Source organism: Cynara cardunculus, unplaced genomic scaffold (assembly GCF_001531365.2).
Source record: "Cynara cardunculus var. scolymus isolate 2C unplaced genomic scaffold, CcrdV1 Un_Scaffold_3318, whole genome shotgun sequence".
Taxonomy (NCBI): Eukaryota; Viridiplantae; Streptophyta; class Magnoliopsida; order Asterales; family Asteraceae; genus Cynara; species Cynara cardunculus.
In genome coordinates, this window is record NW_020201429.1 from 37,207 (window position 1) to 52,226 (window position 15,020).

Consider the following 15,020-nt stretch of genomic DNA (forward strand, 5'->3'; position numbering starts at 1 on the left):
TGCCGATCCACCTCAACATGTTTTGTTCGATCATATCGAACTGGATTATGTGTCATGGCAATAGCAGCTTTATTATCACACCAAATAGTCATCGGGTGTAGTACTTGGATTCATAGTTCACTCAATAATCTTCTTAGCCAGAGTGCTTCACATACACCTAGGGCAGTAGCTCGTAGTTCGGCTTCAGCACTGCTTCTTGAGACCACTACCTGCTTCTTGCTCCATGTGACAAGGTTGCCAAACACATAAAAACAGTAACCCGAGGTAGAATGCCAATCAGTTTGACAACTTGCCCAACTTGCATCTGTGAACACTTATACACTTTAATTGTCTTGTTTCTTAAACAGTAAACTATGACCTGATGTTCCTTTAAGATACCGTAGGATTCGGTGAGCAACATCCAGATGGCATTGGGATGATGAATGCATGAATTGGCTTACATAGTTGGTGCAAAAGTAATATCAGGCCTGGTATGTGCGAGCTATATCAATCGACCAACAAGATGTTGGAATCTCCCCTGCTGGAATTGTAGAACTAGCTTCAGGCTTTACAGGAGAATCCATAGGAGTAGAGGAGGGCCAAGATCCGAGCATCCCGGTGTCTTTGAGCATGTCCAAGGTATATTTATTTTGAGACAAGCTAATCGTAGATTTCGTTCTTGCAATCTCCATTCTGAAGAAGTACCGTAATGGACCAAGATCTTTCATTTCGAAGGAGCGAGCCAGATGGGCATTGATGTTTGCTATGGCCACTGCATGATCTCCCGTAAGTATAATGTCGTTGACATATAGGATTAGGATAGCGACCTTACCATGATCTTTAAGGTGTAAAAGAATGTGATCGACATGGGCTTGAGCATACCCAACTTGTTTAACTGTATGAGTGAACCGAAAAAACATGCTTTCGAATACTGTTTGAGACCATAAATGGCCTTTTTGAGACGACAAACTTTATGGCTGCCATTTGGACCATGAAAGTCGGGGTTACAAGTCCATGTAGACCTCCTCATGGAGGTTGCCATTTAGAAATGCATTTTTTACGTCTAGTTGATGAAGAGGGCAATCGAAGTTGGCAGCAAGTGAGAGGAGAACTCGGATGGTATTAATTTTGGCAACCAGGGTAAATGTCTCCTAATAATCGATTCATTTGTCTGGGTGTAGCCTTTTGCTACTAACCGAGCCTTGTATCTATAAATAGAGCCATCACTTTTGTACTTAACTGTGAACACCCATTTACAGCAACTGTGGTCTTATCGTGCGGGCGTTCAACCACTACCCATGTACCATTTCTTTGAAGGGAACGAAGCACTTCAAATATTGCAGCCCGCCACTTACTGTCTTGCAAAGCTTCATAAACATTGGTTGGTTCTTGTGTTAAAACAGATTCAAAACAAGAGCCTTCATAGGTAGGGCTAGATTAGCATAGCCAAGAAAATTGGAATTAGGATGTTGAGTGCAAGAGCATGTACCTTTTCTGAATGCAATCGGTACATCAAAATCATATTTCGAAGGCAACTCTTGGTGTACCTTAGACTTTGGAGTAACTCCTTTTCTTCGGCTGTATGTGATTGTGAAGGACTTGACGTGGCTTGTAGGTTTTGCGACAGGTTGTGGGGTAGTTGGTGATGGAGAGATTGAGTCGGCTGTTCCTGGAATTGTGGGTTATGTGAGGTGATTGGAGAATCGGATGCCCAGAATTGTTCCCAACTTTCGGCTCCTATAGGATGGGATACTTCGGCTCTCTGTTTAGATTGAGGAGAGTAATAGAATTGATCTTCAAGAAAGGTGACATCGTGTGAAACGAAATATTTTTATTACTTTGGACAGTAACATTGATACCTTTTATAAGGAGTAATAACCAACAAAGACACCTTCCACACTCCTTGGGTTAAGTGACTGTGAACATGGAGAAAGACTGAGCAACCAAATACTCTCAAATCAAGATTGGAAGAGGCATAAGCCTTAGGGAAGGATTTTTGTAGGACCACTAGAAGTGTTTGAAATTTTAATACCTGTGAAGGTAACCGATTAATGAGATAGCAGGCTGTTAGAATTGCATCACCACAGAAGGATTTGGGTGTATGACTTTGAAAGAGTAGGGTACCTCTAGCAAGTGACTTTTTTTTATTTCCGAAATGCCATTTTGTTGAGGGGTATTAATGCACGAGCTTTGGTGTATAATACCATATCTTCTGGTGAATCTAGACATGGCCGAATTGAAATACTCGGTGCCGTTGTTTGTTCGAAGGATTTTGATCTTTGCATCATATTGTGTAAGGATCATCGAATGGAATTTTTCAAAGATACTAACAACTTCAACTTTGTTATGTAGAAGATAAATCCAACAAACTCGAGTATGATCATCAACGAATGAAATAAACCATCTTTTATTAGAAATTGACAGGATTTTTGAAGGACCCCATACATCACTATAAACTAGGGAAAATGGAGTCGACGCACTATAGGTATGAATAGGAAACGGGACTCTAGTATGTTTGGACATCTGATAGAGTTCGCATGAGAAAACATCAGACTCGTTAAATAAAGATGGAAATAGTTTCTTAAGGTACGAAAAACTAGGGTGGCCGAGTCTTTGATGAAGAAGGTTGATTCGTTGGTACCGATCTAAGGTAGTAGATCCATGAACTAGAAAGCTTGTGGCAGATCTGGATGGAAGGAAGTAGTATAATCCAGAAGTAGCATGTTTTCTGGTCATTAGAAGTGCTCAACCATGTCCCTGTACCAAAAATTATTGAAATTTCAGCATTGATTTATAAAGCTGTCTGGTTTTTCCCTGTTGTCAAGAAGAGGCTCTTAGTCGCTTTATCATATCTTACCAAACATGGCATTCAATTGTATCTTTTTAAAACAAGCTTGCTTGACTTGCAACATGCAGGTTCGATGTGTCATCAGAAATATAGTCAGAGACTGGGCTACTGAGGTACCTCACTGATTCCTTCTCTAACTCTTTGGTTCTCTCCTATATATGTACAATGTTCACATCAATTTTCACCAATGTAAGAACACAAGAGGAACAAAACCTCAAGAACATAATTGTTGTTTTGGCTTCTAAACTCAGGGGCAGAAGGAACGAGACCAATGCTATAGGCCTATTCTTGAAGAGCTTAAACGCCATTTTCCTGAGCGCAGTAAGGAAAGGTGAATAGTGTTTTCTTTCCCCATTAAAGCAACATACTTTAAAAATTACACTCTTTTTTCATCGTCAACCTTCTTTCAACCATTTAGTAGAATTTGTCTTTTACTATCTCATTGTGTGGAGCTATAACTGAAAATCGTGTTTCATCGTTTTTGTAGCCCTCCGACTTGTCTAGTTCCAGGGGCTGGATTAGGAAGGTTGGCCTTAGAAATTTCATGTATAGGTATGCATTATAGTTTAATTCAAGTGCATTCTGAAAAATATTTCACTAGAATGCTAACATACTTTTATCTGTTAAACAGGTTTCATAAGCCAAGGAAATGAATTTTCATACTACATGATGATCTGCTCTAGTTTTATTCTTAATCAGTAAAGCTGCTCTTATGATCTCTTACTTATCTCACCTACTCATTTATTCTCAATCTGTACTTCATTACTTTCATGTTTATATTAACTTTGTCTAATTATTAATTTTGTCATCAGGACTCAGGCTGTCGCGGAATGGACTATCCATCCATGGATTCACAGCAATTGCAATTCACTGTCTGATACTGATCAGCTTCGTCCAGTCTCTGTTCCAGATATTCATCCTGCTGGGTAACCATTTTGCTTATGATATTCTTGCACTTTTCTGGTTCCTGTAAGTTGTTCTTTTTAGGTTATCTGGGAAAGTAAAATATGATATGACCGGTTCTTCTTGCCACCCATTATGTCTCAATGCTTATCAAGTCTCTGGTTTCCAATTCACCAACCCATTTGAAGTTTAAGCTGCTAGATAAAGGGCACAACAACTATCTCAAACCCTTAGGGTGCGTTTGGTTTGCGGGAATGTTTTTGAGGGATTTGGATTCCCTTGAGGGATTTGGATTCCATGGGATTTGGATTGGATTAGATTTGAAATCCATTCCTCTGATTGGTTTGTAGGATTTGGTTTTTAATACTTCGTATAATTTTTTTAACCTATTCTGTGTTCATGAGATTTCAACCTAATCTGTCAAAATTGAAGGATTTAACCTAATCTGTATTCATGTATATTCAACCTAATCTGTCAAAATTGAAGGATTTAACCTAATCTGTGTTCATGTATATTCAACCTAATCTGTCAAAATTGAAGGATTTAACCTAATATGTGTTCATAGTTTAGAGAGAAATCCAAAAGGGGAAAATGATTTACCTGTTGACGATAGGCGACGGAGACGAAGGGCGATTGTTGACGAAGGGCGACGAAGACGAAGGGCGACGGTGGTGGCAACGGAGACGAAGGGCGACGGCGACGGTGAGCAACGGAGACGAAGGGCGACGGCGGTGGCAACGGAGACGAAGGGCGACGGCGACGGTGGCGGTGGCAACGGAGACGAAGGGCGACGGTGGTGGCAACGGAGACGGAGGAGATGGCGATGTAATCTGTGATGAAGGGCAAGAATGAAGGATGAAGGAGACAGCGATGAATTCGGGCAAGAATGAAATCCCACGGGAATGGATTTCAAATTCCGTGTATTTTCAAAGGATTCTCAAATCGAGTGTTGGTGGGATTTTAAATGAATTCCGGGATTTTAAATCCGACCATTTCTACAAACCAAACGCAGGATTGGAATGGATTTCAAATCCAAATCCCTCCAATTCCTGCAAACCAAACGCGCCCTTATTCTTCTTCTTTTTTGACCCAATCATTCTTGGAGAAAGTATCAAGGTGTAACACTAGGTTCTGACCAGAGAGAGACCATACCCGGGGAGCTAATGCAGCCAGAATATGCAATCTTCTGAAAACAAAGCCTTTTAGAATATGTTAAATTACAACAATCAACATTCAGAGATCATTCTATTTTGTAGTTCAACAATAATATGGGCTTTTAACATCACAGTAATGATCAAAGTTACTATACTCATTTAAAAAGGTCGTATCAGGCCATAATCATCATTATATAATAATTAGATGTTCACTATTTACTGAAACATGTGATTAGAAGTGATAATCTTTCAAAGAGGGCTAGAAGCATGTACTTTGGTATTTGCACCATTTATATCTAATTTTAGTAAGAAAAAGTAATGTTTTAGATTTCGTTTCAATTTCAAGTACAATATGAAGACTTACAATCAGTCTTACAAGTTTGAAGAGGTTACCAAACAAGAACTGTTTATAAGGAGCACTTTTAGGTTCTATGGTATGTTTCTTTCTTTTGGCCCATTTTTGTCCGATTACATGATGAATTGTTTTGCTATATGTTCGTTAAAGACACTTGAGCAATGGTAGGTCTGGCTATTTGTAGATAAGGAAAATAAGGGTATCATTTCAAAAAAATTGCCTAGACAAGATATGCCTTATTTGCAAGGGTAAACTTTGTGATGCTTGGGCAACCACTTGGTAGAGATTGGCCAGCCCCTGTTTTTACATTACCAAACATTCGCACCTGACATTTCAGGCACCACTTTGAGCACAATCAATATTACTATGCCATCCGGTCTATACATTTGCGTCGCCTATGATTTCTGAGTTCTTTGATTGGTCCTTCCAAAAGTGACTTAGAAAAACTTTCCCATAATTAGACACAATGGAATCTGGTACGCATGGAGTTAAACCACTTCTTATACAAATGCTTCAACAATCTTAAGGAATGTGAAAGGGTATTTCAACATGATGAAATGGGCATATTTGATCCAACATCTACCACCACCAAAATCCCATTTGTCCTAACGGATGTGGGCAATCCTTCAACGAAATCTATGATAACCCCCACCTAAACACGAAGTGGAGGTGATGGATAAATGTTTGCTCTTTTGGCATATGATACACTTCTTGATGAGTTTGCCAATATCCATCCTCATACCAACTCAAAAGACCTCACCTCTGAGGCAATGCGACAATGCGCTGGTAGGTATGATCTTCTCAAGAGTGGCCCCTATGGGAGAACTGTGAAATTCTTCAAACAGGAGGAATCATGGTGGAAATTCTCGATTGTATGAGCCGTTCATTGTAAACTAAGCCTTGCCGAATGGAAACCCCATTGTGAGACTCCATTTGGGTCACGATGTCCTTTTTAACACCTTTAAGAAAAGGATTGTGTTCCCCTTCTTTGGTGACATCCTACTGTCGCAATTGAGGGCCCCAACGAACACACATTAAGTGATCTGAAGTTTTTGGACAGCGCATCGGTTGCCTTGTTACTATTGCTTGCGCGATAAACAATCTCAAATTTATTCCCCAAGAGTTTGCTGACCCACTGTTAGTACTCCGACTCGATGGAACGAAGGCTCTGCTTGTCAGCGCGCACCACAAACTTCTTGCCCAATAGATATTCTCTCCATTTTCGGACAACCTGCACTGTTGTCATCAATTCTTTCTCGTGAATAGTGCCTTGCTCTAGTGCCCAAGACTTGGCTGAAGTAAGCAATAGGTTGTTCTCATTGCATCAAGACAACACCCATCCCATAGCCTAAAGCATCCGTTTCGATACAAACTCTTGAGAGAAATTGGGCAGCCGCAAAACAGGGGTTGTTGACAACACTTGTTTGAGTTCTTGGAATGCCTTCTCTGTATCATCATTCCAAGCAAATTATGTGTGTTTCAACAAGTCCGTTAAAGGACTAGCTATCTTCCCATAGCCGGCTACAAACATGCGGTAGTACCCCGATAATCCCAAGAAACCCCTTAACTCTGTCACAGTGTTGGGTTGTGGCCATTCTAACATAGCACCGACTTTTGCCAAATCCATTTCCACATCATCCTTGGGAGTAACATGACCCGAATATCTTGTAGTCTGGCCAAACTTACATTTTTTAAATTAGCAAATAGTTTGTGTTCTTGTAAAATACCAAACACTGTGGTTGAGTGACTACTGTGCTCCTCCATACTGCGGCTGTAAACAAGAATATCGTCAAAAATAGCAACAAAAACTTCCTTGGGACTGCATTGAAAACCTGTTTCATCGACCCTTAAAAAGTTGATGGAGCATTGGACAACCTGAATGGCATAACCAAGAATTCATAATGTCCCTCGTGCGTTCTGAATGCTGTTTTGCGCACATCCTTCTCTTATTGTTTTTTGGTGATAGCCTGATCTCAAATCCAGTTTAGAAAACATATATGGCTCATAGAACTCGTCCAACAGCTCGTCTATTACAGGGACGGAAACTTATCAGGCACTGTACTCTTGTTAAATGGCCGGTAATTGATACAAAATCTCCAACTTTTGTCCTTGACTAGCGACACGACTTTGGAAAAAGTGTGGCTGTGCTGGATGATTATGGCAGCAAGCATTTCTCTGATCATACGTTCTATCTCAAGTTTTGGTAGTGTGGATAGCATTAGGGACGAATATTTACTGGCCAAGCCTCTGGTCGTGTCATCGTTCCGACGGTTCCCCAACAGGGACTTCAAAACCGTCTTATGTTCATCTAACACCTCTACACATCCCCCATGGGCGGATCGATTGTGGGCATTAAACCCAATTCCACAAATAATCCCTGTTGTTCATGTTTTAAATCTTCCTGATAACTTTCATTGACGCCAGTGATGTATCACCTTTCAATGTTATCGAGTTCTTCCCTATCTGAATTCAATCACCTGTGTTTTCCAATTCGCGTATGTGGCACCATTGTCTCCAGCCACTGGATTCCTAATATCACATCAGAATTCCCCAACTCCAGAGGAACAAATTCCACAATCACTTCTATTCCTTGAATACACACTTTCACCTCCCTGTACACCCTCCCCCTTGACTGCTGTTCATGTTCCCATGGAAATTGAGGCACTGAGGCAGTGGATCCCATGGGCCAAGCTGTTGTACCGGCGATTTCAATATATCGTTGTCGATCAGCACCACGATTTTCTGATCACCAATAGCACCCATCATTTTCGTTGTTGTTGGTTTAGTAAGGCCTACGGTAGAATTAAGGTTTACCTACACGTTTGGCTGTTGTGTCTTAGAATTCTGTTCTTCCTCCTCTTGTCCTGTATTGACTTCCTCATCCTGGAACACAAGACACTTACTTTTTTTTTTGCACACTTTGTGGTCGGGAGCAAATTTTTCATTGCATCTATAACATAATTCTTTTGGTCTTTTTTTGTTCAACTCGTCATTCGATAGCCACAAAAAATCCGTTCCTCTTTTTCTGGGGATGTTCGACGTCTTTCTTGCAATAGTACCTTGTTGAATCCTCTTGAAAGAGAGGGGTGCCTTCGGGAACGCGGACACAGGTGGTGACCTTGCTGTTTGATGGTACCCCGTCATTCTCTTCCCTCACCATGTTCCTTGTCCTCCATGCCTATTCACTACCCGATTCTTCTCATCAATTTCGCCGCCAACTCCATTGCTTCTCCTTAATTAATAGGTGACAGAATTTGCTATTTCGCTAGCACCAGGGGATCTAGTTCATTTACAAACTGACTAAGGAAAATTTCCTTGGGAATTTCGTCAAGGGGTAAGGCTAATGATGCATACCTCTTACAGTAATCCCCCATCTTTCCACTCAGCTTCAATGGCAAAAACTGCTCACACAATGTTCCTTCAGCCATGGATCGAAATCGCTTCAGGATCATTCTTTTTAGTTCTTCCCATCATAGGATTGGCCTTTGTTTGTGTTCCCATTGAAACCACTTTAGTGAGATCACCACTTCTCTCAGTCTTCTTTTACTTGTAACCTTAGCTTTAGATGCCCTATCATAGATTCTCGAACCTCCACAGAATATCCAAGCATGCGTTCTTTCTCTCCTCCCTCAGCCATAAGAGTCATCTTTCACCCTCTTTTTCCTATTTTTTTAGGCATCACCTTTTAAAGAGATGAAAGATATATCGATTTGTTGTTTTGGACTCAATTGGTTAATTGCAAAGCAATTGTAACATCCTCAAATCTGGAAAGAGCGACTAATTTAAAATCTTTGTAATACATCAATTGAAGGATAAATTTCTTTCTATCGGACAATACTCAGATTACCTTAAATGGCTCTTTATTCTCATTTCTTTCTCCTCTGTGTCTATTCTTTTCTCTTCATCTATTCTCTCTTCCGACATATGTTCCTAGTCAAACTGGTTTCAGAGCTAAAGCAGGAATTGTCGAGATTTGCTGCAATGCATTTCTAAAACATAAAAAAGGTCTTCCCAAAACTGTAGCCAGTTCTATATTTTTGTCAATAAATCCTTATTTCACCATTTGAATAATTTGCAACATAGGAGGAGGTGCTTTGTTCTCTTTAGTTTATGGGAAGGAAGGAGGCAGCATCGCAGAAGGTAGTTGTTTTCTTAGCTGTAGTTCAAGAGAAAGATGTGGAACTCAAAGCACAATTTTTAAAAATTTCCTGCCACAATCACCGGGAAGATTACCTTAGTTCTCTAACTGAAGCTACCGTACTCTAGACTGACACAACTAAGCTCAAGAAGATGAAATGTCAAGGGTAAGCGACAAGTAGAAAAACAAGGATATAAGTATACAATTGTAAATTTGGAAATTTTACAAAATTTAGACACGACTTTTTTTCTGTTTTTCTAGCTGATTATCTGAGGCAATGGTAAATCTGAAGTTTGTTTCTTTTATTATGTTCGGGAAAGTTGTGTATGTGAATTTTCTTTGAAAATTTTCAAGCTTGATGTCATGCATCAGTTTTCATGGTTGCTCATTCTGTCACTATAAAACTCGAGAATCATTTGTTTCTAATGAATGGGAGATTGATGGCTAGACAAGGGTGTCAATGGATTCTAAGATATTAATATTTTAATATTTGTATTGTTACTCAGATAACTGTGTGTGTGTGCATTCAACAGAAATGCTAGTGGACAAATATAATATAGGAAAATGTGAGATCATTATTCTGGGTTTATATTTGATTAATTAGCTTTTTCTTCAGCTTTGTTACTTCTGTTATCTAGTGTATTGTTAGGATAAATTACATTTCTAGGTTTTATTTCCATAACATGCTGTTGACTGAATGATGCGTCTGTTGTAAGATATTTTGGAGGTGGCCTAGTGTTGTAATAAGGTTGTACATCTATAGGATATGGGTCCGACACAGGCGGTGCAATACATTCTACCGTCTCTAAAGTGCACTCCCTAATTTACAGTGTTATGATCCCCCCCCCCTCTTTCTTTATCCTCCAAATTAATTTGTTTATTTTGGTTGACAGTGCAGGGATTACGGAAGGTTTTTCTATGTGTGGTGGTGACTTTGTTGAAGTATATAGTGACCCATGCCAAGTAGGTAGGCTGAATACACAAGATCATTCAGTCTTCCTTTGTTTTCTTTTTTATGATATGTATTGCCTTTTATTGTTCTCTTTCTTTTGGTAGATGCAGGTTTATGCTTTGATTATTTGGTAAGATATAATACAAACCTTTGGGTTTTGCTGCCAGCTAATATACCATGTTTTGAGAACCTGAAAAGGTTATTCGGTGGATAAGCTTCCAGTCTGATTGTAGTTTAATTGCATTGTAGGACAGCAACGACCACCAATATGAATAAGGGCCACAAGGCTATCCCTCCGCTTTGAGTGTATGTAGAAAGTAGCAATGACCACTCTGACCTAATGTTGGATGGTAATTGCTGAATCGTATGTGTATGGACATGTCTGATTGAATATCTGGTTACAGGCTAATATAGAATATTTGTTAGCTAAAATGGTATCATGATGTCCCAATGCAACTAACATAACAACTAATATACCCTACAAGTAGTGTGCCTCTTTGAAGCTTTAATCTTTGATTACTTGCTATATCAATTTGAATTTGATAGAATGCAAAGTATCTTAATATTGCAGTGCAGAAAACTAATAAGTCTAATGCATCGAGAGTCACAAGCCATTTCAAGTGTTTGTGTTGCTGAGAAAGGAGAATATTTCTTTCTCCATAAATGCATCATGTGGTAGCACCCTTGATATCTCAAGGCATGCCCATGGACTAGCAAACAGTAATCAGATATTTTCTCAAAGAGTTCTAACTTGTTCCACCACCAAGGAACTAGATTCTATTAAGCCTCTACATTCTGTATGGTGTACACATCAACCTGGATTTTCGTCACCATTAAACTATATTCACATACCACAGATGATATTATATACCTAGAATTATTATATGGCCCCTTCTGAAATTAATCCTGCGAAGGATCATGCATATAGTTACACAGCGGCAACGTCTGATCTAGTACAAAAAAGATAATTGATCTACACAATATTTGGTATTTTGCTTTAACCTTAGAAGCTCGCATGCCAGAAGCGGCTGCAATTGAGAATTCAATAAATCAACATGTCTGTTGCCTGTCATATAGATTTCTTCATAAAGATAGAAACCTTAAAAGTCTCTTGCAACTCCAATCTCAAAACAATGAATTTCTCTTAAGGCTTTTTCATTCTGTTTGCTAAGCTAAGATGGTTTGTCTTTATGCCAACATTTTGGAAATGTTTATTGGACTGAGCTTTGTTCACTATTTTGGGATATATATTATAGAGTAAAAAATTCAGGGTGTATGGAGAATAATCATCCACTTTGTGAATTACAGAAACGGATTATTGTGCTTTCATGCTTAAGAAAATAGAAGTATGTACATGACAATTGGAAAAAGGTGAATTTGTTGAGTGGGTTCATGTTATATTTGTTTGTTAGTTTCCTTCTAAACCTTTATCGACTAGTAAAATATTTTCTTCCCTATGATCATCGTTAGAGGATGTTAGGTCGTTTTCATGCTCGTAAGCTTGTCTGCAGTTAAGAAATTTATAATCCATACATATACCTTGTAAATAAGTTTCCTTCATTAACCCAAAGAGGTACCGAACAAGATATGGTTTTGTACATTGATGTCATCAAGTCCAAGAATGATTTTAAGTTATAATTTGTTAGCTGGAATATATTGTTGTTAGATTTGCTCACCATATCTAGAGCATTTATTGACATGAAGTTACTGATGGACACTGGTTAACTAAAGAAATCTGACTCAACCCCTATGTCAAGAACTGCAAATGTCTCCTGTTGTTCTCTAGAAAAAGAAAATAACAAGTATTCAGTTGATACACATGCAAGTAGGACACTGGGACTTATTCAAAGCTCTAGTCAATTATGGTCACAAACCTGATAACATAGTGGAAAATTACATTTTGATGTAGCTCCCACTTTGATCGATTTGTGCAGTTTATAAAATTAGTTCAAGTGGACACTGATGATGAGCCTTTTATGGCACTTGCAGGAACTTGGGATGCAGTTGTAACCTGCTTCTTCCTTGATACAGCACACAATATTATAGAATATATTGAAATCATTTCAAGAATTCTTAAGGACGGGGGAGTAAGTAGTTCAATTCTTTTCTCGTCTAATACATTTTTTTCCTCGTAAGGAATTAATAAATTTCTCTGTTGGCAGGTCTGGATAAACTTGGGTCCCCTACTTTATCACTTTGCAGATATGTATGGTCAAGATGATGTAAGCATTTCTTTTAACACATGCAATTTCATTCGCGACGACAAATAAAATATGTGATTTATGTATTTCACATTGCTTCTAATCTTCTATTGTCGTATTTCACTAGGAAATGTCAATTGAGTTAAGTTTGGAAGATGTGAAAAGGATCGCAATCCATTATGGATTTCAGTTGGAGGTCAAGCACAATTCCCCTCTTATCTTTTAGTTAGTTTTCTGTAGTGATCTTTTAAAGTAATTAGTGTTTATGTTCTGGAGAACAGCTCGAGAAGACCATTGAAACGACCTATACTACAAATCCCCTAGCAATGATGCAAGTATGTTTCTCAACTCAGGCAGTCTCTTTTATCTTGTGTGATAGTATTTTTAATATTTAATATTATCTCCGCCCTATTAGGAATCAAGATCAGTTGTTTTTGAAAATTAACCAGAATTATTATTCATCATTGTTATTTTATTTGTAGAAAAATTGATGATTACGTTAACTATATTAAAAGCATAAAAAGCCTCTTTTAGATTACCAAACCAAAAAGTATGAACCCAATATATGCCACTCAAGAGTAGGGTGGGTGTGTACACAGACTTTTTCTTAGAGCGGCTGTTTCCATGAAGACCCCAGGCTTGTGCAAAAGTGTGAGCGAAAGGACAGAAGAACCAATTTCTTTTTACATTGAGACATGCAAAATATTTGAATTTATTAAGTGAAATTTTGATTTTCTTTTACATGGGAGAGGTAGTAATAAAGATGGTTTTTGTCAAGTATTGCTGCATTATTCAGAAAAATACTTTAAAAAGAGAGATGCATCACCTCTCATTCCATATGAAAAATTCTTTCTTTACCTTCTGTTAAAAAGTGTTCTACAAGCTAGAATATTTGCAATATTTTCACAGAACTTGTGGAAAAACATATTTGTCCCCCAAAAGATCTGTATTTGATTTTAGACCATCAAGTTGATTGCATCTAATGGTAAAATAATAAAACTGTATTCAACAACAAAAAATTGTTGAAGATGGTTGGTTCACTTCTGAAATACTACTAGTGTCCCAAAATCAGAGATACACACAGACGTTTTGGTCAATCAGATCATTTTTCTACTCAAGTCAAATAACTACATGTGTCTTATCATTAGCATCACTATTTTCTTTCTAATTCATGATAGATGCACATTTCTTATACTCCAGATTCGAAGAAAACCAAATCAATTTAAAACCCTACCGGTGACTGACTTTTTTGACCTTGAAAGTCAAAAATGTACATGGAAATTTGGAAGACAACATCTTTTTCCCTATACAATGGAAAATCTTGCTACCTTCCTTTCGAGTGCGCATGCCATTAGACTATATATTGGGCTATCTAGAAGGTGAAACAGGAAGAGTAGCTTACATCAACCATAAAGCCCATTCTATCCTGCTGCCCTGGATGAGGTCTTTACGCCTAGTCATTTTGAATACACTGCTTTGATACTCTCTTCTATATGTAAAATCCAAACCAATCAAAAACCCTTAAACATGGTGAAAGTCAAAATGTCATTCGGAGGCCATGTTTGGCAACTATAAGTTAGTTTATTCATTGAGCTTATTGAAAAAGCCTTGTTTGATAAGCCATAAGCTTTCTTAGCTAGGTTTTTGATCTACTTTGGATTGCTTATTGGTTTTTTTTGCAACTTTTTTTTCCCAATGCCCCCCCCTTATAGGTCATTTTATATTATCATCTAGCTAATTAGCTAGATTTTATGGAATGTGACTACTTTATTAGATAACTTATTATAGCTAATTTCCCAAACATAGCCAAAATTTGAACAAATGGCAACTTTTCATATATGAACCTGTGGGAGGGTACTCTGACATTTCTTTCTTGTATCTGCAGAATCACTATTTTTCAGCATTTTGGACAATGCGGAAGATTTCAATTATAGATGAGAACATGCATGAATGAATCAACATCCACATCATATACATGGATCTATGTACGCTTGTTTCTGATTATGCATACATGAACCTTGAAAGGTGTCGCTAACTATTCTTATGACTCACAAAGTTAAAAGTTGCATCATTCATGACAACTAGTTATAAATTAATCTCCTCAAAATAGATTTGGACTTGAGTTTGTTAAGGACTGAGAATAAACTTCATGTTTAGAACAAAAATTTGTACGTGCTTGTCATAAATTCAACGTTCTACGGTTCAGCAAATTAGATGGTCTTTTTGGTACCTATGGGTGTTCGGCAGCTTGCATGCATCTTGACTGATCTCATGGGGCCTAACAGCCAAACAAACCCTCCAGCAGACCTCAAGGGAGTTGAACTGGTGACCTCGGTGTAACAACCCCAAATCCATACATTGCATATAACACATATTTCATACATAGAATACATGTTTTCCCCACAAAGGTCCATAATACAAGAGTCTATAACGTGAAATACATAACTCAAAAATTCAAAAAGTACATGCTCTTGTATCCTAGCATCTATG

The 15,020-nt window shown here is 38.2% G+C and overlaps 1 protein-coding gene across 1 annotated transcript in view; it reads left to right on the plus strand.

Moving 5' to 3' along the window:
* Window positions 1–14,737, plus strand: part of LOC112503588 (carnosine N-methyltransferase-like) — a 46,416-nt gene extending 31,679 nt beyond the window's left edge. Inside the window, exons 8-18 of the mRNA XM_025107601.1 lie at window positions 2,896–2,940; window positions 3,079–3,158; window positions 3,315–3,379; window positions 3,459–3,525; window positions 3,640–3,753; window positions 10,271–10,344; window positions 12,319–12,416; window positions 12,492–12,551; window positions 12,658–12,726; window positions 12,812–12,865; window positions 14,416–14,737. Of these exons, the coding sequence (XP_024963369.1) occupies window positions 2,896–2,940; window positions 3,079–3,158; window positions 3,315–3,379; window positions 3,459–3,525; window positions 3,640–3,753; window positions 10,271–10,344; window positions 12,319–12,416; window positions 12,492–12,551; window positions 12,658–12,726; window positions 12,812–12,865; window positions 14,416–14,484 (795 nt within the window). The 3' untranslated portion in view covers window positions 14,485–14,737. The remainder of the gene's footprint in view (window positions 1–2,895; window positions 2,941–3,078; window positions 3,159–3,314; window positions 3,380–3,458; window positions 3,526–3,639; window positions 3,754–10,270; window positions 10,345–12,318; window positions 12,417–12,491; window positions 12,552–12,657; window positions 12,727–12,811; window positions 12,866–14,415) is intronic.
* Window positions 14,738–15,020: the final 283 nt, after the last annotated feature.